The following is a 25,750-nucleotide window of genomic DNA, read 5'->3' as shown; positions in this document are numbered from 1 at the left end:
AAATCAAAACTAATAAAATAGATAGACAGTTGAAAGCATAATGTTGCTTATAATATGATGTCAATTTGATAGTCATTAATTATTTTTTATTTAAACAAAGAAACATTGAATCTTTACTAGAAAACTTGAGGAAACTATTGATTTAGCAGTTAGCACCCTTAATCTGATTTACTCTTGTTTTAGTACTAATTCCTAGAAAGAATAAAAAAAACTTTATTTTTAAACGTGAAAGTTGTGTTGCAACATGAAGTATCAATTTCCTAAAGTCGCTTAATGATTTTATTAAGAGTCTACCTCTAAATCGGTCAGGGGTAAAGTGCGTCTGGTTTATTAAAAAGACATCTCTTAATGGTTTATGAAGTATTTTAATGGTTAAGTTTCGGAGAAATGCTGAATGATTATGAGGTCACCTCTTAATCAAATAAGCCTTTCGATTTAACATAGATTGCGAAACAACCTCTAATATTTTAATCGGGTAATTCCTTGCAATACAGTATTAGTCTTTAAAGGATATTAAGGATTTTAGTCTTAAATCATATATTTGTGTTGCTAGATATAAAATGCTTTATACATAAATCAAACCAATAATTCATAATAAATATAAACCTTTCAGATAGTTCGTGTCTGTTTTCTTAATAAATTAGAAACAATTTAACATTATCGATAATGCGCTGGCTAATTTGAGAATACATTAAGAGTTGACATGATGTATACTCCAATTATTCTATAAAGTTTTAGCACAGTAGGTACAGGAGACCCACTAATGACTTCGACCCATCAAAGCCTATCACATTTGAATAAGTAGATTTTGAAGTATAAAAATTATCAACCGAGAGTTTTAAAATAACTAGCATTAGATCACCGGAAGTTTAAGTCAATGGCCGCATATGTGGAAGAGAAAGGAGGAGAGGCCGCATACGTGGAAGAAAGAGGAGAGCTTGGTCCTTGGCGACGACGTACGTGTTTATCACTACTATTAAATAACTTTGTAGGAAAGTTGTAGGATATTTGCAATAGCATACATTAGAAGAAATTTTGTAACAAAAGTTTGTTATAAAACTATTGAAAATGATTTTCAAACATATGTTTATCTCACACAATTTTTATATTAGAAAATCAATAGAAAGTGAGTTTTACAACAAATTTTCCATGAAAATTATCATAAAAAAGTGATTTATTTACTAACAGTGTATGAATGGAACAAAATTATGTGAGAAAGAATAAAAGAGAATGTGTGAATGGTATTGACTTTAAAATTTAATTAATTTGGTGTTAACTTTTAATTAAAGTTTAGTTTGACAAGATCCAAAATTACAAAATACTTATATCAATGTTTGTTTAAATATTTATCCGAATCAGTATATAACCTAATTGTTGGCCATAATTATGAAAGAAGATAAAGGTTCGTCTTAGTAGTTGAATTCAACCTGTTATTAATTACCTATACTTTGGATTTTGATTTAATCATTTTATTAGTCAAATCCTTGAGTTTATTTGGATTGATTAAATTCTTTTGAGTTATTAAAGTGCATTTGATGTTATGAATTATCTCATTTGTTTTTCTTTTTTTTAAATTAAACTTTCATTCAACACACAAAATATTCATCAAAAGAAGGACCGAAGGCAAAATAACAACCTTAGACCATGAGTAGTCATAACTCTTCACCCTCAGGCATTATGCGTCACGTCGCGTCCAGTCAGAGTTATGGTTTTTTACAAAAACAGGGTGTAGTCATAACTCTCCACCCCCAAACGTTATGCGCCACGTGGCACCCAGTCACTATTAATTTTATTTGTTTTTTTAAAATAATAATTCATTTAATTAATTAAATATAAAATTACAAAACTACATTTAAACTCATAAATAAAAATAATCGGTTTCACCTGAGCGTCAAGACGGTGAGTCTATTCAACTCAAGTGGTTTCATTGCGGTACTAGAACTAAAACAAAACAGAAGCAAAATTGGTATTCGATCGGTCTCTGACACATTTGTTACGGTATCAAAACAAAAACAAAATTGACATTCGATCGGGTTTCCGTTAACCACCGAGACGCCAACCCAACACCCACCAAGACATCAACCCAATATTTCTTTTTGTTAACATCCTCCTAGGAACACACACACCAACCAAACTGTTCCATTTTATTCCAAAACCAAATCAGAACCCAAATTCTCACGCCGCGGCTGCTCCTCCTCCGCAAGCTCGAAGCCAAATCAGAAAACAAGGTCTCCTTCCACCGCCTCCTCCGCCGCCGCAAGCTCGAAGCCAAATCAGAAAACAAGGTTTCCTTCCACCATCTCCTCCTCCGCAGCAGCCGGTGCCGGAGTTACTCGCGGCCGCAGCCCTTCCACGGCTCCCAACGGTAATCCCCCACCCAAACGGATAGTTTTTCTTGATTTTTGAGCTAGATCTCACGTTATATATAAAACGCTCGAAAAAAAAAATCCCAAAACGCCGGCGGGGGCGGTGTGCCCCCGGCGTTATGCTTCAAAACGCCTCCATAACATCACGACTACGGACGGTCTTACAACAAATAAAAAGGAGACTTACACCAATCTTTCCAAACAACCTTGTAATCATCACTTATTATGGTTCTTTTTCATATTGATCTATTTATCATTAATTATTGAGTTTAATTGCATTCCTAAAACTAGTCATTAGTTTAGATTAACATCATTTTAGTACAAATCTAACTCAATAAAAGGACAATTAAACACAGCTGAGATATTCTACACAGTCCTCTGACGATAACAAGAAAGGAAAAAATTTGAGCACCTCCCTAAAGACTAAAAACGGCACCACCGCCGTCGCCCCACCCTAGGTCTCGATGTACACCACTAACACAAATCGAAACGGTGGTAGATTCATAATATCAAAAAACCAATATTCTCTCTCTCTCTACGTGATTGTTTATCTACCGGCGACTGCACCCTCTCCCACCATGGGCAAGTCCAAGAATCTCCCCCTTTCCACTTATGTTGTCATTCTTCTCCCACCTCCAATGGCGGCACTGATTTTCAAATAAGTGAAAACGGTTTTCATGCGAGGGATTGTCGGTAGGTATTGGCTTCATCATCTTATTTGTTTCTAGATCTAAAGAGAGAAGCTAGAAACATGAAAAGTTGTCTAATAAGAACATAACACGTGGGCCAACCAAATCAATCCCTAAATTTAGAACTAATCAACATTTTAGAGCAAATTATTACTCCCTCCGTCCCATTATAAGTGTTTACATTTTATTTTTTATTTGTCTCATTACAAGTGGTCACTTTCAAAATTTATTAGTCAATTTTCAAATTTACCCTTAAACACTCACAACTAACATTAATAAACAATATTGATTGACCCACTTTTCAAGGGCATTATTGTTATTTGGTAAGAAAAAAAAGTAATCATTCAATCCACCTTAAACTTTGTATTATTTAAACATTGACAGTTATAATGGGACGGAGGAAGTACAATGAAAGTGAAATAAAACCATACGAACAAATCTAAGTTCATAAGATAGAACTTCCATGGACTTTGGCGGGCCTTTTTGCGTTTGCTTACTTTATCGTGTATTAGATAGGGCTTCAATGTACGTTGCTTTTGGACTACGTAATTTATTTTTGAAATCATTCCTAATATGGTATATAGTTCACATTCACATTAAACTATTTTGTGGGAATACGAAATCAATAATCCAATTAGTCAAAAAGGGTGTCTACAAAGACGAGAAATTATTTTTTGTGAAATGATGTGTTTGAAGTAAGGCATGGTTTTTATACATAACTAGTTTTTTTACCCGGCGCAACGTATTTACTTCGCAAGTTTTACAATTTGAGCATATATGGGTAAAGAAAATATGACCAAAATCTGCATACTTAGTACAGAAGAAGAAAGCAGACGCTAAATAGGTTTTTGTAATGATCTTAAGGCCTTTATATGATCCTGCCATGCTCTTAACTCTTACAGAACCATGGACCAACTACAAATAAAAACAAATAAAAACAAAAAAAAACAACCACCCAATTAGCTGAATACATGCATAACAACAATTATCTTAAATCTGTGTTATGATATGTAAAACATAAACCTTTTGAGCTACATCAAGGGTGGCGAATTCAACATGCCCATAACCTGCAAGACGACAATCTCTCATGACAATAGCAACAACATGTGATCTAAGAAAAGGCCTCCACTCTCTAACCGGAAGTGGACTTGACTCCCCTTCCAATTGCGGTTGATGTACAGAAGTAAATTAAAACTGAAACAGGTGTGCGCAACAAAATTATAACATGTATATACATATAACATATATCAAATTTAGTTCTTGATTTTAGACAACAGTTAAATAAATTAAGCAATCTTGCTTTTATTTTAAAACTAAATAAATTTTCTTTTTCTTGCATCTTCATGGCGTATTTTATGCATATTTCACTACAAATTTTATTTGTAACCAATCCGTCCCATCGCGGTTAACACCATAAGTTGAACAAAATGTTCGACCATTTTTTAATATATAGAACACGAACACCACTTAAACCACACAAAAAACTATTATAAAATTCCCTAGTTAAACTAAACTCAAACCTAAACCTTTTAGCAGTTAAATACTAATTAAACCAAGAAATAAACAATTCCTAGTAGACAACTCATTTAAAGAGCTATTGAATAAACTCCCTAACTTATCATTTTATTTTCCATCTTTATCTATAACCTGACTTTCGAATAAGCCAGATGGGTTAAACGGGCCATGTGGACAACGAAAGCTATTTCTAGACCACTCTCATTGTGGGCTTATTGATTATTGTGATCATTGGTCGTTTAATATGCATGCACTTACTTACAACCCAAAGACACCAAATCACAATATGGGCTTATTGATTATTGTGATCATTGGTCGTTTAATATGCATGCACTCTCATTGTGGGCTTATTGATTATTGTGATCATTGGTCACCAATCACTGCCCTCTTCCCCAAGAATCCCGCCGCCATCGCCACATGCAAGTAGATAGAAAACAACTAGAAAATTAAGTGTCAAATTTGAACAAAACAACAATGGAATAACAATCTACGGAATGAATTAAGCATGAGACACAAAATTGAAGCCAATTTCAAAATCAATTAACCATAACCTGACAAACCTAGATGCATATGAAAACACAGACAGATGAACGCCGAAAGGAAAAGCAAAAGGAAAGATAAAAAGGTATAGGAGGCCATTACGTGGAGAGGAGACAACATTATATGCGATACGTTGCCTATGCACGTGCCAGAAGCCAGAAGCAACAAAGGTTAACATGATAACGTCGCAGGCAAAAAAAAGGAAAACAATTCTAAAAAATATAAACCTGTCAACAACAAAACTCGAACCTCTGCACTCATCCGAGACAGATGGTTAACAGAAATACAGTCAGCAAACACACCAGACAACAGAGATATGCTTAACTTTAAACAATATTCTGAGTCTTTTTAAAATCGTTCAAATATTCAAAAGAAGAAGTTATAATTGGTCAACTGATATGACCAAGTGACATATAAAAATAAAAACGAATACTTCTATATAGTAAAAAAAAATAGAGCAAGGATCAAAATTTAAGCTAAAAAGAGCACTTTATCCTGATATGAATTATATGATTAACTAAGGGCATCGGTCTAATGAAATAAAAACTCTTGATTTTAGTTAGTTTATTCAAACTCATTAACTAATTCATTATGGGATTGATTTTTTTCCATTTCAATCAAAACAATTTTTTAGTCAAAAGTTTATAATCCTTTGTTCCTTTGTTATAATTCTTTGAGGGATTTTATTCTATGTATATAGTAATTAGCCAATGTTTGTTAATTTTGTGTTATTAATATGATAATCATGAATAAGTAATGGTTTGTTTAAGTTATTTTAAAAGTTTTATTGAAAAAAAAGGAGTTAAGGACATTGCAAAGATCAAGAATCGGAAGACCGCAAAGAATTGGACAACCCAGCACACATATGACCCCGTATACATTCACACATCCAAGCCTATGTATAGTCGTTAAAGTAACACACCAAAAGCATTGATTTATGAGAGTTATTAGGCAACTTTGGAAGACCAAAAGCAGTTGTTAACATGGACTGAAGATCATAATCGGTCGAGAAGCTTGAATATCAAAGATCGAAGCTAGTGAATTGTGTTTGCTGATTTCTTGGGTTATATCTTTCTATTTTTCATCTTTTCTGATCAATCAAAACATAATGTCTTTTGTGTTTGATTTGATTTTGTATATCATGTCCATCTAAAAGCTTTTCTAACTATTTGAATACGATGATTCTTAAACTGGTTTGATGTTTTAAATATTCAATTTATCTATGTAGTGATTTCAATGGTTTGTTTTGATAGTCTTGTGATGTGTATAATTGCTTGTTATTATTGATTGCTCTATTGAGTTGGTCAGATACTCATATCAGCCTTTCAATTAAGTTGCGCATGCGAGATCTGATTTGTTTTATCTCTAGGTTTTATTGACGTCCGTTAATCTCGTCTTGAAACCTTAACTGGTCTTAGACAACTTAGTTAACAATTGGTAAAACGTGTAAGCTACCTACGGGAAGGATTCGATTATAAAGGATTTGGAATAGGGTTTCCTACATGGTATCTTGTTAGGTTGTAAGTCTCAATGTCCGTAGATCTTTCTCGAACACAATCAAGTAACCCTGAATAATAAATGTTCATAATAAGCTTAGCTTCATTAAACTAGGTCTTAAAGTGTGTCAATTGCCGAAAGATTGGTAACTATAAACTTCTCAACTTTACTCGAGTAATTTAACAAGCAAGCTATCTAACATCTCGAAATTTGTAAGAACCGGCTCGACTCGAATATCATATTAGCTGACTTTGGGTATATTTTTTAACTATTTTTTAGCGATATTGAAGACACAAACTACACGAAAGGTCATATTCATACAAAACCAACATACTATTGCCTCGTAGTTTATCTATTATCTAATATATATATATATATAGGAATGTTGGTGCTGCAAGGACTCCGTTGGGCCCGTTGACGCTACTTTATTAATGCTAAGCACGTCGCTTTTGTTTTTTTTTTGAAGTCGGCTCGTAACGAATGTAACAAAACTGACGAAAACCAATTAATTATGTTTGTGTTATGTTTGTTCTAGTTGTGATGCCGTAACGAACATGACGGAGACCAACCAAATTTGCGTAGACTCTCTGCGTTTTGTTTTAGTTCCAATACAATACTGTACGTAACGAAAATCGACCGAATTTCAAATTTTTTAGTTCCGCTACCGTAACGAACTTGACGGAAACCGACCTAATTTACGTAGACTCACCGCCTCAACGCCCAAGATTGACAACAGCCAGGTTTTACCAACGCTCGAGTTTTATCGACCCCACCCAATTAGTCCACCCAATTTATATAGCTTTTTTGTTTTATTTTTGGTTCTAGTTCAAGTACAATAACGTATGTCACTGAAACCGACCGAATTCACATCTACTTACCGCCCCATCGCTTGAAATAGACAACGCTCATGGTTTTACCACCGTCCGAGTTTTACTAACCTACCCGGACGCAAAGCGCCGGATAAAACACTTGTTTTATATAACCGTAATGCAATGTTGTTGAGACCGAACCGGACCGGCCGGTCGAACCGGTCGGACCGGGATTCGGTCCACCGACCGGTCCGGTTCACATAGTTCGCTCAGCTGTTTGGGAACCGCCCGGTTTGGCCGGTCGGACCGGAAAACCGGACCGATTGAGCCGGTTTTCTCTATTAAAAAATATTTTTTTTTGAAAAATCGTTTTTTAAGCTTGACCCGCCATTTTTTGAGCAAATGTGTTCGGCCGGTCCGACCGGTTGACATGGTGAACCGGTAGGCCATCTGGTTTGATGTCCGGTCCGGTTATGAAAACATTGTTGTAATGCATTTGGGCATAAAAGTGTGTTATTTTTAATTTTTTTACTTTAAAGTTCAACTAACAATAAAATATTGTATAAAATCTCCCTTGCGTATACAAGTTTCATAATCTGATTATAAAAGAATATGAAGTATCCTGGCTATTGAAAATCATCAAAAGCTAAAGACGTTTTAGAAACCGGCACCGAAATATAAGTTAGATTTCGTCTATTAAAAGTACTATTATATTAATCTGGTAACGACTAAAATATATTATTTAATTTTGATATAGTAACTTAATATAATGATAATCTTTTTTTTAAATCTAATGCTAGTGTATGCTTCTACTTTTATTCAGACATAACGTACTTTTTCACTTACTTAAACGTATAACCTTTATTATATTTCCATGAAACTATAGTTAAACGAGTGTCGCTTTGTCATTGACCTGGATGTCGGTATGAGACTGGATCAGGTCGGTTAGGTTCAAAATGATGAAATAAGATTAAAACATAAAAGGGCAGGGGGGCTAACTTGGAACGACTCATGGTGGAATTGAAAAGTCCAAAACTTACTTTAATATAAACCATAATAGGACGGAATGCAATTGACCCCCCAAAATCTCATCAATCATTGAAATTAATTAAAGGCTTTCATTTAGTATGTAAAAATGAACAACTTTTATGTTCAACACATACGCGGAAAGTGGATGGAACAAGCAAAACCGAAGAAGTCAAAGTATTGGACTTTGGAAAGTCAAACCGTAAAGAACACAATCAAAGAGTACTAGTAACACGAATTGGAGGTGAAGTGAGTTAGGGTAACCGTTTAGCATAAGCCATGGGTCGTTCATACAACACCAATTTGGCTTGAAGGATACTAAATTGTTATGATTGCAAATGAATCAGAAAAGAGTCAAAGATGGAATAAAGTCAAGAAATTAACGAAATTAAAGCTAATCTTGGGGAGGAAGCTAGTGAAATGAGTTGTAATAACCGACTTGGTTCGTGATTGACAAGATAATTGAGGATTAATGGTGATTAGAACTAGAAATAGCAAGTAAACTGTCGGTGGTAACAACTTTGCCAATAGCAACCACCCCCCCCCCCCCGGTGCGATGGACCTGCCTTGGTCTTCCGCTTGATGCGTCAAACCTCCGTCGGTGAGGTTGTTTCTTCCTACACCGCGCTACGCAGCGGGGAAGCTCCCACGCATCGCGTAATGTGGCGTGTTGGGAGATATTTTTTTTGAAGCTTACATATTTGGTCCTTGAACTTTTGAATAATTGAAGTATAAAGCCAAGATGTACGAGTTAGGGGTTCGATAGACGATTACACTAACATTAAGGTCTTTAATCCCGCTCTGTGTGTGTAACTCATTGCATCCGATATCATAGTCCCGATATTCAAATCTTAAAAAAAGCACACTAACATTAAGGTCTTTAATCCCGCTTTGTAATGTCAACATGAACATGAAGTTTCTAACCTTTATGTAACTTAGTTTCACAAAAGACCTTCACACACGTTGACTTACTTTGAAAACTATGTGAATGATATAAAAGTGAGAACAAGAAATTAAGTATCATAATTTGCTACGTGTAAGATTTTATTGATATGTTTGTTTGTTAACTAAGCATCGTTAACTAAAACTAAGGTGGTGTGCTGATTAACTTAATTCACACCCTAATTAAACCAAAATCATTCATACTTTTAACAATCCAGTTTTCTTGCTAACTACTATATACCAAAAAGTAGCAATATTGGTGAGGTTCTATTCTCGTGAAATATGAGAAGAAAAAGTAGATTTACAAGTAGGTTGCCATTCTAGAAAAGGTAAAAAGAAATTAAATCTTAAATATTCTTTTTTATTATTATTATTATTATATGAAAGACAAATAAAAAACATCATTTGTGGCTGCTGGGATTCGTGCACAGGTCTCCACGGCCACAACGTGGAATTCTTACCACTAAACTACAGCCACAATATGGTAACTGCTATACAATCACTAAATAACGATACTCTAACTGGTACGTGACTAGCATAATAATTAGGGCAAAACATTTTCGATCATATTATTCACACACTTGGAAATCAGACTGGGGTTTCAAATGGCAAGAAGAAATTGCAGATTAATCAGCACTGCTGATCTCTTATTAGCATTATTATTATTATTAGTAATATCAAATTCTGCAGTAGCTTATAGGCCCGGAGACATCGTTCCGATGAGCAAAATGAGTCAATATCACTCTGTATGTACTCTTATTATCTAAATTCACACATCTTAATTGTTTATGCATTTATTTAATTAATAATTTGACAGTCAAGAACCGGTTGGCATGATATGATTGGTCGCCACTGCCCGATCTTCGGTGTAAATCGTGAGGTCATTTCATTAATAATTGAATTTTAGGGTTTTATTGAATTGATTGCATGAATGATGTTATGATGTTAATTAATTAATTTGAATGATTTTGCAGGTATTGGTTCCTATATCTAAACCTACTGGTTTCACCGGAGCTGATCCAGTCAAAATGTAAGTCTCCCTGTTTGTTTGTTGTCGTTTCTGCAAGCCCGGGCTGGGCTCGTTTGTTATATATTAATTGATTTATATATATTTTTTTAGTTATTTTTATATATTTTGAGGAAAAGCTTCGCTCGAGCTCGGTTTTGCAATGCTAAATTAATACATACAAGTCCAAAATAGTTAAAACTTCAAAATACACAAGGCTCGCTCAAGCTCTAGCCTAGATGATCCTTTCATACAAGGCTCGGGATTGATCGGATCTCGAGTAGCTCGTGAGCAGCTTGGCTTGTTTGAGCTTTGTATCGATTGGATCTCGAGTACCTCATGAGCAGCTCGACTCGTTTCCAGCGTTTTATCAATCAGATCTTGAGTTGCTCGCGAGCAGCTCTGCTCATTTATAGCCCTTGTTGTTTGTCCTCATTACCTTCTAAGTCATCAATAAGCTGTTTATCTTTTATTCGTGTTGAACTAAATTTCTGAAAAAAACTTTGGAATGAATAAATGTAGATCATTCCAAGTTGGAAAAGAGAAGTATTACATTCCATGGCTGCTTGTGATAAACCGTAAGAGCTCTGAGGTCCCAATGATTGATGTGCATTTGGTAAGGAAAAAACATTCTTTGCATTTTAATTTTCTCAAACGCGTGATTGAAAATTCAATAATTGTTTAGTGTTCATGGAACCTTTTGTTTGAATTTTATACAGAGATTCTCAGGAAGTGATTTTCTTGGTGTGACTGCTAGTGTTATAGACATGCCACATCATTGTATGTTACCTTCTCTTATACTTTACATTGTTATCAACTGTTATTATTTGATTTTTAGCTTGGTTTTAAATTGTGTGATGCGCTCTTACGAAAATACTAAAATTCCACAACAACGTGAATATTCTGAAGTCTGAACATTTTTGTTGCAAGTATAAACTTTTCTTCCTCTAAATCATGTTGCGCACATCCGAGCCCATCATGCAAAGTTGTAAACACATCGCATCAAGTGCAGCAATGCTGTCTTTGCATCACATCAGCACTTCACGCATTATTAGCGCATTTTAAAACCAAGATTGCTAGGCATTGATAGGTTGCATTTTAATTCCCTTAGTTTTTTAATTTTCTGCACTTCCTTCTAATAATTAACTAGTGATTGAAACTAAGAATAAATAGTGATTGTTGAAGCTTAAGGGGGCATATTTTTCTGTCATATCGTTAATTGTTGGAGTGAGTCTTAAATGTTGAAAGGCTAAAACATGCTATACTTTTAGGTGGTTAACCATAGCTTTTTATGTAGAGTTATATTTTGTCCCATTCACTTATGGGTCGATTTGGGTTATGCTTTATTTCTAACGGGTCAACCTGGTAAACTCAAAAGGCTTTATTGGTCAAATGGGTTCAAAGTTGCTTGAAGTGTTTTATTAATGCATAAACTATTAGATGATTATAAAATAATATAATTTGTGCAAACAGGTTTTACACCCTTATCACTTATGATTTAGACAAAAAGTTATAACAGTTAAACTGACCCTATCCGTGTAGAAAATCATCTGTGTGGTTATGAACCCATTTTGACCATCGGCCACAGTGCAACAGACTCAATCTAAATGGTATAAATGACTTGAATTCATATTATTCCAACTTCCAAAGGCCAATAATCTTCATGGATTACTAAATAAGATTTGTCACCACACAAAGTAGTTTACTCGAAACCTGAACATGTTCTTGGTGTGTTACACAAAATATTTTGAACAATTTAAATGTGAACAATGTTAAAGACATGGCACGTGTCTGTGTCAACTTGATATGGTTTTAAGCATACCCATAACATGTAACATTTGTAAACAATGTTAAAGCAATTAACATTTTATGTATCTTGAAATTTCATGAAACTTTACTGATCAGATGTTGAGCTTCATCCTGATATTGGCAAGCTGTTTTGGGATGCACAAACATGGCCAAAATACGTGCTTGTTAGATACACATGGTTAGTCGTTTACTTATGCCCGTTTGTAATTTCTGTATCTGATTCATCAAAGTTGAAGAACAAACCCGGCCGGTCTTGAACAAGGTTTCATTTTTAATTAATTTTTTTTGTACCAATGAATGATTCTGTATAGGGAGGAACAATCAGAAATAGATGTTGCTTCTGGATTCTATGTTCTCTTTGGATCAGGTAATTATGCATTCATTCACATACGAGTAAAAAATATTTAGGCTTTAGAAAAAAAACCAACTTTTTTTTCAATTTTAGAAATAATTCATTTATATTGGTTCTCTTACTCATGAACAGGGCTTCTCATGTCATTCGTGCTTTCTATATACATTTTGCAGTCGTCTCGTGATAAAATAGAAAGGTTAAACTCCACTTTATTTAATCTAATTTGCATGCTTAATTTCTTCTATTGATTCATTTAGTTTTCGTTAGATGTGGCAAAAACATTGCGTTGGGAAACACCCCAAAATGAGTATATTTTTAAAAACCGGAAACATGTCAATTTTTATTCATAGTTGAATTTATAGTACTAAAACAGCTTTAAAGAAATCATATTGGTTAAAAAAAGTAGTATAATTGTTTTAATGAAGCCATTTAGGAGATTTTAGTTATTCCAAATACTGTAGGCAGCTTCAACCCGTTCGACCTTATTAACCCATTGAAGATAAAATTCAATTCTAGTTGATCTTTTTTAATTCTGTAATATGTCAAAGGGGACGTCTTTAATATTCATGTTAAATTATTTCATCACATACCTCAAAAAGAAATTGATGAATCACATACTTGACCTATTATTTTGTTCGTGTAGAAAACAACCATAATCTGCACATCGAAAGTTGTGTCACGTGAACAGGACCCATTTTACCCATTTATCTAAACGTGTCAAACAAGCAATAATCAAGTTGTAAAACATGTTAATCTGGTCGAGTCTCACAAAAATGGGTTAAGGGCAATAAACGGGTTTAGTGAGTCGACCTTTATTTATTATACCCGTTAAAAAGTCAACTCAAACACAACCCATTTAACCAAGCAGGTCAATCACAGCACGACCCATGTACCAAACGTGTTAGATATGACAACCAAAACCTAATTTTTTTTCATGTTGTGTTAGAAATCGCCGTCCCTACTTTTTATAGGTATAAAATCCTGAGTTTGAGGCTTGTAGATTATTCAAACTAACTTTATTCTGTGGTTGTTATTTCAGGTTTGTTAGAGAGACGGTAGCCGAAAGTAGCATGCCTGGGGAAGCGGCAAAAGTTGAGTGATTAATAGTAAAGTTTCAAGTCTTATATGATCTTTGGGCTATTGAAAGTCATCTTAATGCTTGTGCAAGTGATTTAGTTAGAATCAAAACTAACTGATGTATTATGTTTTTGTACTAAGGAGTAAGCACATAAAGTGAGTATATTTTACGAAAAATGAATAGCGTTAACAGCATAACAAAAAGTTTCTGAAAAGTGGGATGGTGTCGATGATGGTAGAGGTGTAAAAACGAGAACTGATTAGGAAGTGGTTCCAACCCAAACTGCAGGGTTTGAACAGGGTTGAGAACCTCTCCTATGAAACACGTTTTGTAACTGGTTAAACCCAAACCAGGCGATAGAAAACTGATTAAAGACCAATACTGGTTTGTACCATCCCTTTTCACATTTGGACGATAACTGGTTTTTTACACCTCTTGTTGATGGCGTTGATTTTCTTCGGAAAAACTGAAACGCTGTGAGATGTTATTCTGAAAGACATTTATCTTTATTAAAAAGAGGTAAACATAATATAAATAGACCAATACTATTTTGGTAAAATACTTTTTAAGTAGCACAATTTTGATAAATACTTTTCTCATTGACAGTATCATGAAATAAAAACTTATTTTTAGTGTATGTTATAATTGTAATGAATGTCTTATAAATATGCCCAAAGTAACATTACAACTAATCTAAGTATTTTAAAAAAATACATACCCATTAGAAAACTTATCGACACTCTACCCGGATTTTGAGGAACGTCTTTTGAGCTACAGTTATATTGTTACAAAACGACACCATAAATTAGTTTAAGAACGTACGCACTACAAATTAACACATAAAAGCAATACATATATAGTAAAAATTAGTTAATCTTCACTTACAACAAATGCTTAGAACAATGATGAGACAAATCGGGTCATCTTCAGTTTTCGACATATCTCCACATGTTCCCTCAAGTTCTTCTCCCTCGCCGCTAGGATCCTCGTCATATGCGACCTTATACACATGCATCACTATTTTTTTGTGTCTTTGCATAATTCTAGTTGCTTAGGTAACTATCGTCGGTGACAACTGAACCCACACGATTCCCTTCTATTTTGTAACCAAATTTACTCCACATCACCCAGGCAGGATGTGCATTCTAACCTCCCGTGTGTGCTAGATCATTGCAAAAGAAGGGAAGCTGTTACAGTCCATAGTAGTATAACAATAACACTCATCCTATAATTATTCCTATGTAAGTCATATATATTTTCTAATCCTTTTCATTTGGTTCCTCTAATCTGGATCTAGATTTATAAAACAAAATCTGTTAATTTGGAATGAGAGATAGAATAAAAAACAATTAAAAATTAAAAAAGAAACCAATAAAATCTGTTAATAGGAATGAGAGAAAAAAAAAAAAAATTTCAGCCGAAGTTGTTTGGTTGTTAACGGAGGACGAGCAAGTTAGAGTGGAGAGAAGCTGGAGCTGCTTAAATAGCCAGCAAATTGAAGCCCCCTGCTGTGAACGTCCTCAATAAAAACTCGAGCCGATTTGAGTTGAGCTCACAGGCGTGTATAAATTAGGAATCCAGCATCCAAAAATAAAAATCAAACAATGGTAACTTTATCTCAGGGCTTCCCTCTTGAGGGTTAATTTCCTCATAAAATTAAAATCTAATATGTTGTTATCTACATATAAACAATAACATCCGAAATCAAGTAGGTTATTATAGTACTTTATATTTAATAGTTAGAGCACGTTGAGTTGGCAATACATTGCATTGAGGAATATACCAAGAAAGTGTATCTTGTTTGGGTGCAAAAATGGGAGATTCTTCGTATATATCCGGTTTGTAGCTAAAACATAAGGGAACGAGTAGCCCCTCGTGGAGCTACTCACTCACTTGGATCAATATGTGAATTCCAAATATTTGATTCACTTGGTAACCTATATGAGGGAAAAAACATGTAACTCTCAAAAATGACTGGATGTTATTAAGAAACAAGAACATGAAGACAACACCCCACCTCATTGGTCATACAAACTCAACAAGTTAAGTATACTTCTTAAAAGAAAAGAAAAAAAATGTCACCGGTCACTCCTAAGAATTGAATCCAAAACTACGAAATTGAAAAGAATATTAGAACAATAGAACCTATGAACAGTCGTATTTGATTCACAAATTTAAAAGTTAAAACAAATCTCATTGCCACTCAAAAACAAGCTCTAATCCTTTTTTTTTGGACCTCTAAAGTTTTTGTTGTTAAAACAAATTTTTTTCTTGATATCCTGGCCTTAACGACTAAACAACTCACTCTTAAATAAGTTTTGATTAGCATTTGTTTTATTTGTTACTTTACAAATTTATATACCAATAAATACGAGAAAATAAAAAAACATTTTTGAATCGATTACTAGCATCTTTCAAAAAAAAAAAAAACAGATAAATTTGCCCAACCAATAATAATCAACTTTCTCTCTCTTGTCCTACTTACATTCTTAATTCTTTTAAAAACACTAAGGGGGTGTTTGGAGGAGTTTTTTAAATTGCTTTTATGCTTATTAGCTTTTTGAAAAGCAAAAGCAACTTTTGAAAAGCTTCATTTTGAAGCTTTTAGATTTCCTTTACCAAACATTTTTTGCCTTTCAACAAACAAATAACAAATAAACAAGTTTTAAAAGCTCACCCAAACACCCCCTAATTCTCTTACCACTTTTCTCTATCCTAGGCACTCTCACTTAGTTGTTTTTTTTGTTGGTATTTAAGGAGGAAATAATCCTCACACTCTCTCCTATATATCACACCCTCTTTCATCCGCATTATCACTGCATCCCTAAAAATATCTATTAACATCTATTGTGGATGCTATAAGTTTGGTTCAAGTAGAAACAAGGAACAATTTATTTATTTATTTTTTGAACAGTGAACATTTTCTTTGGTGTGCTTACTATATTTGTTTTACTGATTATAATGAAGATTATACCGCTTATTAATTCATGAACAAAGGAGACGAAACTACGAATTTATTAATCGTTAATTACTTCAACTTTCGAGCAATTTACGTCTAAAGTATAAAAATATTAACTTCAAAACATTGACATTTTATATTAATGCGCATTTGATTAATTTTATATTATTAATCACCATTATTTTAAATGTACATTAGTACTCTAGATATATATTATAGGTTTAAATATATACTGTTTTCTTTGGCTTCTCGATGTGCAAATAAATGGAAAGCTCGGAAGCATTCAATCATGTGTTGGTGACTTGGAGTTGAGTTGTAACATATGCATATGTCTCATCTTCTTGTCTTGTAACACTTCAAGTCCCATGGTTGACGAACAAGTTCAAAGCCAACCACTAAACGACGGACAAGCAGAACCTATTTTGACGATTTTAAGGTTTGCATATTCTTCAAAATATTATTTTCAATTTTTGGTAAAAGATCATATTATTTTATGTTGGATATTATAATTTATTAAGTACACCCATGTAACCCAACCAGCCCATCATTCTGAGGGAATACTTTTTCTTGGATTCAATTATATGATGTTCTTTCTAATGTATATTTATCATTATTCATTCCTCTCACATATTCCTACATCTGAACTCTTTTGTTCTCTTATTTGTTGTTCACCAAAACGCATACGAAGGAGGGCATGCGCGGTGATGGATGTAAATCAAGGACCTCAAAATGGTGTTGAACTTCTTGTTGTAATAAACAATGAGTCATGTATGGAATCGAAGATCGATCAAGATAGCTGCGTTCACGGAGGAGTTGAAGAGAACTTCTTTAATCGTCTTCGTGGACGAGTACTCCTAAATAAGGTTCTCTCTCTTTCTCTCTCATGTCTATCAATCTCCCTGATTAAGATCAATCTTATTGCATTTAACATCTTGCACTAGTGATCGTCTAACGGTCTAGAATTGCATTTTTCGAGTTCTCTAAATGTTTTCAAGTACATGCATCGTGTGGTAGCAGTCATTTCACCTTGTTTAGAATCACAATACAATTGGTGAAAACATAAAGGTACATGTGGTAGCAATTTGTTCCAATAACTTGACACAAATTAATAAATAAAATCTTTTGGACCATCAACTTTCGCATTCTGAGAGATTCTCAAAACGTTTTCCTGACCTCAAAAGTTTAAAAAAGGCTATGGAAAAAGACACCAATTGGCAAATATTAAATAATTTACAACAAATTATAAGATGCACATCTACCATTTTTAAATTGCTTGAGTTGGATTTGTACCTTTCAAGTTGTGTTTTATATTCCTGTAACTCATAAAGTCTGCTTTTGATTTGTCTAAAATAGTAATTGCCTTCATTAACTGTTTTGGTTGTATACCTTTACCGGACAAAGAGTATTTAAACCAATGCAAGTAGAGACGCATGTTACTTAATTTAGTTTATGGAAAGTAATGCATGCTTGTGAATAGCCATACACATTAAGAGTATGCTGGCAAGTAAATATTTTAGGTTCATACTAAATAATTTAAGGCATGAGGATGATCAATCATGAGATATTGTGTTAAGGAATTCGCCGTATTTCATAATGAATGGCATATGTATGATACGACGGAGGGAGAAAAATCATCGCCAATTGAATAGGCAATGACCCAAGATGTAAAAACGTACAACTTCAAGAATATACCACCTTGTGATTTTTAATTAACTCATTCCATGGATACCCAAACATGTTATTATCTTCGTTGATGTTGTGTACTACTTTGTTATCATTCTTGTGTCGCTTTCTTCTCATCCCGTTGGTTTAGTTAAAGCTTCCTCGTTTGGTTCTTGATTGAGATGCGGTACCTATATTGCTCTTTCATCGCATAATGCCCTGATACCAATTGTTTGTTAGTTCTTCATGGGTAAACAAACACACGAACCATTTGGAGACTAACCCGTCTCAGACTCTCTTCTTTATTAATTAATCAAATCCTAAAACGAGACACACATAACCCATATTCAAGACTTATATTTATACTAAACTTAATAATCTAAGGCTAACATGATTCAAACACTAAAGCTTGTACTAGTAGCGTTTAGAAAGAGTTACAAGCTTTTAGTATTTTAATTTACTTAAATAACCTTTCAGAATAAATACATTTACTATTATTGTTTTTAGTTATGCTTATTTTAGTAATTTTATACATTTTATTAAAAGCTCAAGCTACTCTGTCAAATATTTAAATATATCTAGAAAGCTACAGCTACCAGCCTCCAGCTACAACTAGTTTTGCCAAACATACCCTAAATCTAATTAACTGTTCAATTTTCGAGTCAAACATATTCATACCCTTTTGGCAATCTTAATCGCTTGAAGATGTTGTCTGTTTACCTTCGGTAATTTTATTCCTTTGGTTTTTGTCCCTTTGTTATAATTTATGCTGCCTAGACGAATCGGTTCTTTCGGATTTCTAACTCATCATTCGTGCCATCTAAATTAATGTGAATTAGCATATGAAGCAGCTTGAGACGCTGCATAAGCGTTGGACGATGATGTTTTTATCAGTTTCAAACGGGATCACTATATATGTTGTACTTTCTGGTTTTGAAACCGACATAAATGAATCTCACTCATTTGTCAATTGAAACCAACACCAAACCCATATCCCACACCCAATTTCGTTCCCGAAACCGATCTCAAACACTTAACCGTTTCTGAAACACAACCGACCACCAAAAAACAAACTCAAAGAAAGCCACCTTCAACATCCATGTTTTTTCAGGAAATTTGGATGGGGAATCATGCCTTTATATAAAGACTTTTTGTAATCAATTAATCATATATGTTTCAGGAAATTTATAAACTACAATCCCACATCGATAGATAAGTAAAAAAATGTGGATTTCAAAGAATTAAAAGATCTCATGGCAAATAGATGTTTTTACGTGAGGTTCGTAACTCAACAAACAACTTGCTCATGTTTCTTAGTACCTTAATTTAAAGAAACTTCAAGAACTTGTGTTTCATGTTATCAAAATTTGATGATAATTGGTGACTATGTTTTCTTTTCATATTGAATATCTTACCTCATTTATTTGTTAAATGGTACATACATGTTTCAAATGAGAGAATAGTTGATTTTGTTTATTGATTTAGGTGATTGAAGAGCTAATACTGCTAGGAACATCAGCATGTCCAGTAGCAACAACCACCTTCCTTGTGTATTCAAAGTCCATAATCTCAATGCTTTTCTTAAGCCACATTGGAAAATCTGAGCTAGCAGGAGTTGTTCTAGCCATCGCTATCGCAAATGTCACATATATGTCAATCATGAAAGGGTTATGTATGGGAATGGATCCCATTTGTTTTCAAGCCTACGGCGCCAAGAGATTCTCGGTCCTTAGCCAAATATACATAAAAACCATCATTCTACTCTTGTTCGTTTCCATTCCCGTCACATTCCTATGGATATTTATAGAGCCTGTTTTACATGGGCTTGGTCAAGAACCTAGTATCACAAGGGTTGCAGCCACATACTTATTCTTTTCTCTCCCAGAACTCCCAGCCCTGGTTCACCTCTTACCGTTGCGCTCTTTCTTGAGAGCACAAGGACTAAACTCACCAACAACAGTTGTCGCGACTTGCGCCACAATCCTACACCTTCCTATAAACCACTTTCTTGTTAGTTACTTAAAACTAGGAACCAAAGGCATTGCATTGGCCTCAACATTCTTTACCTATAACATGAATGTTGGGCTAGTTCTCTATGTATACATGTGAAGAGGTAGGTCCCAGCAGGGCTCAGTTGGTCCCGCATGACTCACCTTGAACAGGGATGTCTGCGCAAAGACCATCTACTCCCGCAGGACCCACCATGCTCAGAGAAGCCTACGCGCAGTATGCAAGCTGCATACGCAGGGAAAAGCCTCCCAATGGTAAAGTAACCCGCCTGTTCCCGCAGTTGCGGATACAAGCCATCAGGGAAGGCTACCCGCACAGCATAGCTACACGCATAAGGCTTAACACTTACAAATATTCAGTGTCACCTGAAAGAATGAGCAAAGGCGGGAGGGGGAAAACTCCCGCCAAAATGGGCCAGTCCGTATGATGGAGGATCTTTTGCGTGATACCTGACGAGGTAAAGACAAAAGATCTGACCAAGAATGCGACAGCTCACTGACAGCAGCGTGGCAGACAGCACGCCACAGCACTGTGACCAATAGCCGCCGCCTGCCCACCAACTCCTGCCAGACCACGTGCCTAGCCTGCAGTTGGTAGAAGACGAAGAGTGCACGACACGCCTGCTCTGTGTCAGCCGCTACCTATCCACCACTCACAGGTAGGGCACGTGCATAGGTTACAGTTGGTAGCGTGTTGGCCGGCTAAACCCCTTGGAAACCCACCTTCGGCTATAAAAGACAGCAAATGGTATTATCATTTCATTATCTACTATCTCGTATAACTTACTTGATAACTGCTCTAATAGTATTCATACACTTTTATATTCAAAGAGCAATATAGACTGATTCTCACGCCGGAGGGTGGTCACAAGGAGGAACCCCCCCCTTCTCAGTGACGAGCTTACGGTGTCTGTTTTGCAGGTTCCCTGAAGTACAACTTACTCTGCTGGACCTAACCTTCGTGGGAAACATTACTTAGCCCCCAGATTACCTATAATCTGCCCGGGGTCACTTAGTGTTTCTTCATTGGCGCCATCCGTGGGTAAAGCTAGAACTACATCTTTCTCCAGTTTTTCAAAACTTCCAAGATGACTAGAGAAATTCCGGTAACCACAACCCCAGCCACTGGGGTAAACACCGGCAACACAATGTTTACAAACACTACCCCAGCCACCCAAGCTGGGGCAAGTGAAGTACATTTTACGAACACTACCCCAGTCACTCATGTAGGGGCAAGTGGAGTAAATATTCCACTGGGATTCACTGATACCCAGCTGGAAAAACGAACTCGAGCCCCTCGCCAAACACTTGATCAAGTGAAGGCATGGGCCGAGGCACGTCAACGAGAATTTCAGGCTGAGTTGGACGAACGCTTGCGTTCAGTCCAACAAGCTGAGGAATTCGGTAGTACTCGCCAGCACCTCAACATGAGTAGTGAGTACGAGCACTCGGACGACGAGAGGGAAGACTCCGACACCGACGCGAACCCTCGCCATAGGGCGAAAGGGAAGCGTAAGGAAACGGATCCCCAGCCAAAAAGGAATTTCGGGGAAGCATTCCAACCAGTCACGGAAAAAAGCTCGCGTGACTTCTCCAAGGCCTTTAGACCTACTGCTACAAACGCAGGAAGGTCAAAATTTGCAAGGGACATTGCAGAAGCAATCGCCCCGAGGAGTGCCAAACAAATGTCCAACATTGGCACATACGATGGTCTATCCGACCCAGATGACCATCTGAACAGGTTCATTGCGGGGGCAACCGTCAGTAACTGGACGGAACCCACGTGGTGCTACATGTTCCAGATGACTCTGGTAGGAGCAGCCAGAGCATGGTTCGACCGTTTACCGGTCCACCACATTTATGACTGGGCAGACTTCCAGAACAAGTTCAGTCAACAGTTTAGTCAACAGAGGAAGCACACTGAGGAGCAGTGGACGATCCTCAACTGTGTGAGAGAAGAGGATGAATCCTTACTGGACTTCATCACCCGCTTCAACTCCAAGAAGCTGAGTCTGGGCAACATCAGCGAAGACCTCGTTCGCGCCGCTTTCATTCAGGGCGCTGAGTACCCAGAACTTATCCGCACTCTGACGGGTAAAGACGGCATGCCATCCACATGGGATGCCATAATGACGGCAGCCAAGCGCTTCGCCGAAACGGAGAAACAGCTGGGAAGAGATCTCCCCCAGAATACAAACCTCTACACACAGAGGACAAGGGAGAACAATGTGAGAACCGCCCGGCTAAACAAAAAGAGGCGGCAAGGTATTTGGCAGTCAAGGATAAACTTTGACACCCCCTCAAGCTCTCGCCCTCTGGTTGGCGGAAGGGACAACACGCACCCTTCGAACCGGAAAAAACCGTTGGACGCCACTCACCAAGAGCGTCACGGAGATATTTGCCACGGAAAAACTGCCATGGCCAAAAGCCCCAGCGATCCGACAGAAACCCAATGCGGATCAGAGCAAGTCTTGTGACTTCCATGGGACAAAGGGCCATAGCACTGAGGAGTGCACATCCTTGAGGGACATCGTCGAGACATTCGTCAAGGATGGGAGGCTCGCACACCTCGTGGCATCTATCAAGAAGGGAGGAAGGAACGACAACAGGTACAGGGGTAACGGACGAAAGCCCGTCGACATCAGCATCAACATGGTCCATGGTAAGGTCAGAGGAAGAAAGAGACCGATGACCGAACCATGCGCATGGAAGGAAGCAGAAGTGCGCTTCCCGCGAGTGCCGGGAGGCCCAAACAAAGAAGGCCCCATTATCATTAAAAGCCAGCTGGGGCACTACATCACCTCCCGCACCCTCGTTGACAATGGCGCATCGTCGACAGTGATGTACAGGCAGTTCTTCGACAAGCTCGATGATGAAGACAAGGAACGCCTGGAGACGGTCTACGCTTCAATGGAAGGGTTTGACGGCAGCATGAACACTCCCTTGGGCATCCTATCTTTCCCCGTCACTCTCACCGATGGGAATTATTCACGCACGGAGGATGTGGATTTTGTTGTGATGAAAAAACCACATCATACGTATGACATCCTATTCGGGAGAGACGGGATGGCAAGATTCAACGCCGTGGTATCCTCAGTCCACGGCATGATGGGATGGCCAACAACTGAAGGCGTAGCGATGATCACGGGCATTCCCCAGAATTTGGTAAGCGACAATGGCACCAACTTTGCTGACAAGAAGCTACAGCATTGGCTGAAAGAACTTCAAATCACCCACACCTTTACCTCAGTGGCACACCCGCAAGGTAACGGTGAGGTGGAAAGAGCAAATAAGAGCATCGTCGAAGGCATAAAGAGAAGACTCTTGGAACATAGATCCGGTTGGGTGGACGAGCTTCCACACGTCCTTTGGGCAAACAGAACGCTGAAGAAGACCAGTACGGGAGAAACCCCGTTCAGTCTCACTTATGGCACTGAAGCCATGATCCCAGTCGAAATCGGTTTACCCTCACCAAGGGTCTTAATCCAACCAGAAGACAATGATGCGGAAAGACGGTTAGACCTTATGCTAACCGAAGAGCGCAGAGACTTAGCCGCCGTGCGTGAAGAAAACTACAAACGACAAATGCAAAAATACTACAACACGCGGGTAAAACTCTGCAACTTCAAGGAAGGAGACTACATACTGCGTAACAACGAGGCTTCGAACCAACAACGCCCAGGAAAGTTGGCCCCGATTTGGGAAGGGCCATACATTATCAAAGAAGTTCTGGGAAAGGGCGCGTACCGGCTCGAAAGGCTCGATGGCACTCCCATCCCTAGAACATGGAATGGAGCTCAATTACGCAAATGTTATATGTAGATCAATTCCAACTTGTAAAGAAAAGGCCTAGAGCCACTTCTAATGGAAATGATTCTCCTTTCATGATGTATTAATAGCTTGTAACCTATGAAGCCCTGGTTCACCTCTTACCGTTGCGCTCTTTCTTGAGAGCACAAGGACTAAACTCACCAACAACAGTTGTCGCGACTTGCGCCACAATCCTACACCTTCCTATAAACCACTTTCTTGTTAGTTACTTAAAACTAGGAACCAAAGGCATTGCATTGGCCTCAACATTCTTTACCTATAACATGAATGTTGGGCTAGTTCTCTATGTATACATGTCAAATGTCGCCATCAAGCCTTCGATTACGAAGACCACCATGGCAACAATTTTAAAAGGTTGGTGGCCATTGTTGAGCATATCAATCCCTAGTGTATGCTCTGTCTGTTTGGAGTGGTGGTTGTATGAAATCCTTCTGTTTCTCAGCGGATTGCTCGCAAATCCTCAATCTTGTGTGGCAGCAACAGGAATCATAATACAACTAACTGGTGTAGTGTATGTGGCTCCATTCTCTTTGAGTTTAGGCATTTCACAACGCGTTGGGCACGAATTAGGAGGAGGGCAACCCTCTCGTGCGCGATGGGCTGCAGCGATCGGGATATCAACTGCGTTTATATACGGGCTTATTGTTTTCACGCTATATGTTTCTTTAAGAAATGTTCTTGGAATGGTGTATACTAACGAAACTGAAATCCTGATCATGCTCTCTTCCGCCCTACCAGTCATAGGGCTCGCTGAAGTTGGAAATGCTTTACAGACCGCTGCTTGCGGGGTTTTGACTGGTTCAGCAAGACCCAAAGTGGGGGTTAAGATCAACATTGCTGCCTTCTACCTTATAGGGCTTCCTACCTCTATTGCATTGGCTTTCGTGTTCAAGCTCGGTTACATAGGACTGTGGCTAGGGTTGGTTGCATCACAGGCTGCTTGTGCATTTTTGATGATGTACACATTGATCAAAACAGATTGGAGGGAACAAGCTAAGAGAGCAGAAGAGTTAACTTTGACTGTGTATAAGGATGATATGGAGTCATTAGAATTTGTCCCTTGATACTTTATAGTGCCAAATGTTTCTAGTTTTCTTTTTGAATTTTTTTTTGTTAGAAGAAACTTACTCGAATTTTTTAATGATTTATTGATTCTTGTTGGTTGTGAAATTGATATAAAACTGCAACTCTCTTGTTCTATTAGGCCAAAACATAGTAGCATTAGTGAGTGTCCTTAATCTATTTTAAAAAATATGTTCATTGCAATCAAGATTTGGTTTCTACTTTTATCTCAGATCTTAATCATTGAGCAATCTAGCAAACCATGATTAACTTGTTGGAAAATTTGTGGAAACAAAAGAGTTTCTTCACAGTATAAAAGTGTATTTTCGCAAACTTTGGACCGAGTTATTTATATAAACCATGGTTAGTATAAGTGCTAACTATTTCATTTGTCTTACAACAAAGTGAGAGCTTTGCGACAAACCAAACTGCATTCAAAATAGAGATCGTTATTTGAAATGTTAAGCTGTCAAAACTAACATAAAATAAGTGGAAGAGGTGAGAGATTGTCCCACATAGGAGTAGCGACAAAATATTGATTGGTTACTAGGAGGAGCACTCCTAAACAATTGTTTTAATAAGCCGAAGATACACGCGC

The 25,750-nt window shown here is 36.9% G+C and overlaps 1 protein-coding gene and 2 pseudogenes across 1 annotated transcript; all 3 read left to right on the top strand.

The window, feature by feature from the left end:
- Positions 1 to 9,985: 9,985 nt before the first annotated feature.
- On the top strand, positions 9,986 to 13,995 carry LOC143568440 (uncharacterized). Its single transcript, XM_077054597.1, has 9 exons — positions 9,986 to 10,130; positions 10,202 to 10,264; positions 10,359 to 10,414; positions 10,913 to 11,006; positions 11,110 to 11,170; positions 12,296 to 12,377; positions 12,511 to 12,566; positions 12,684 to 12,747; positions 13,591 to 13,995. The coding sequence occupies exons 1-9, from the start codon at positions 9,990 to 9,992 to the stop codon at positions 13,649 to 13,651; spliced, it is 678 nt and encodes a 225-aa protein (XP_076910712.1). The 5' UTR covers positions 9,986 to 9,989; the 3' UTR covers positions 13,652 to 13,995.
- A 3,297-nt stretch (positions 13,996 to 17,292) lies between these two features.
- On the top strand, positions 17,293 to 20,359 carry LOC143568457 (protein DETOXIFICATION 53 pseudogene; annotated as a pseudogene).
- A 3,845-nt stretch (positions 20,360 to 24,204) lies between these two features.
- LOC143568439 (protein DETOXIFICATION 53 pseudogene) lies at positions 24,205 to 25,249 on the top strand (annotated as a pseudogene).
- Positions 25,250 to 25,750: the final 501 nt, after the last annotated feature.

Source organism: Bidens hawaiensis, unplaced genomic scaffold (genome assembly GCF_021521415.1).
Source record: "Bidens hawaiensis isolate Kalapana, Puna unplaced genomic scaffold, B.hawaiensis_p1.1 tig00023992_1, whole genome shotgun sequence".
Classification (NCBI taxonomy): domain Eukaryota; kingdom Viridiplantae; phylum Streptophyta; class Magnoliopsida; order Asterales; family Asteraceae; genus Bidens; species Bidens hawaiensis.
Note: the sequence above shows the minus strand (reverse complement) of the source record. Positions and strands in the feature narration are given on the sequence as shown.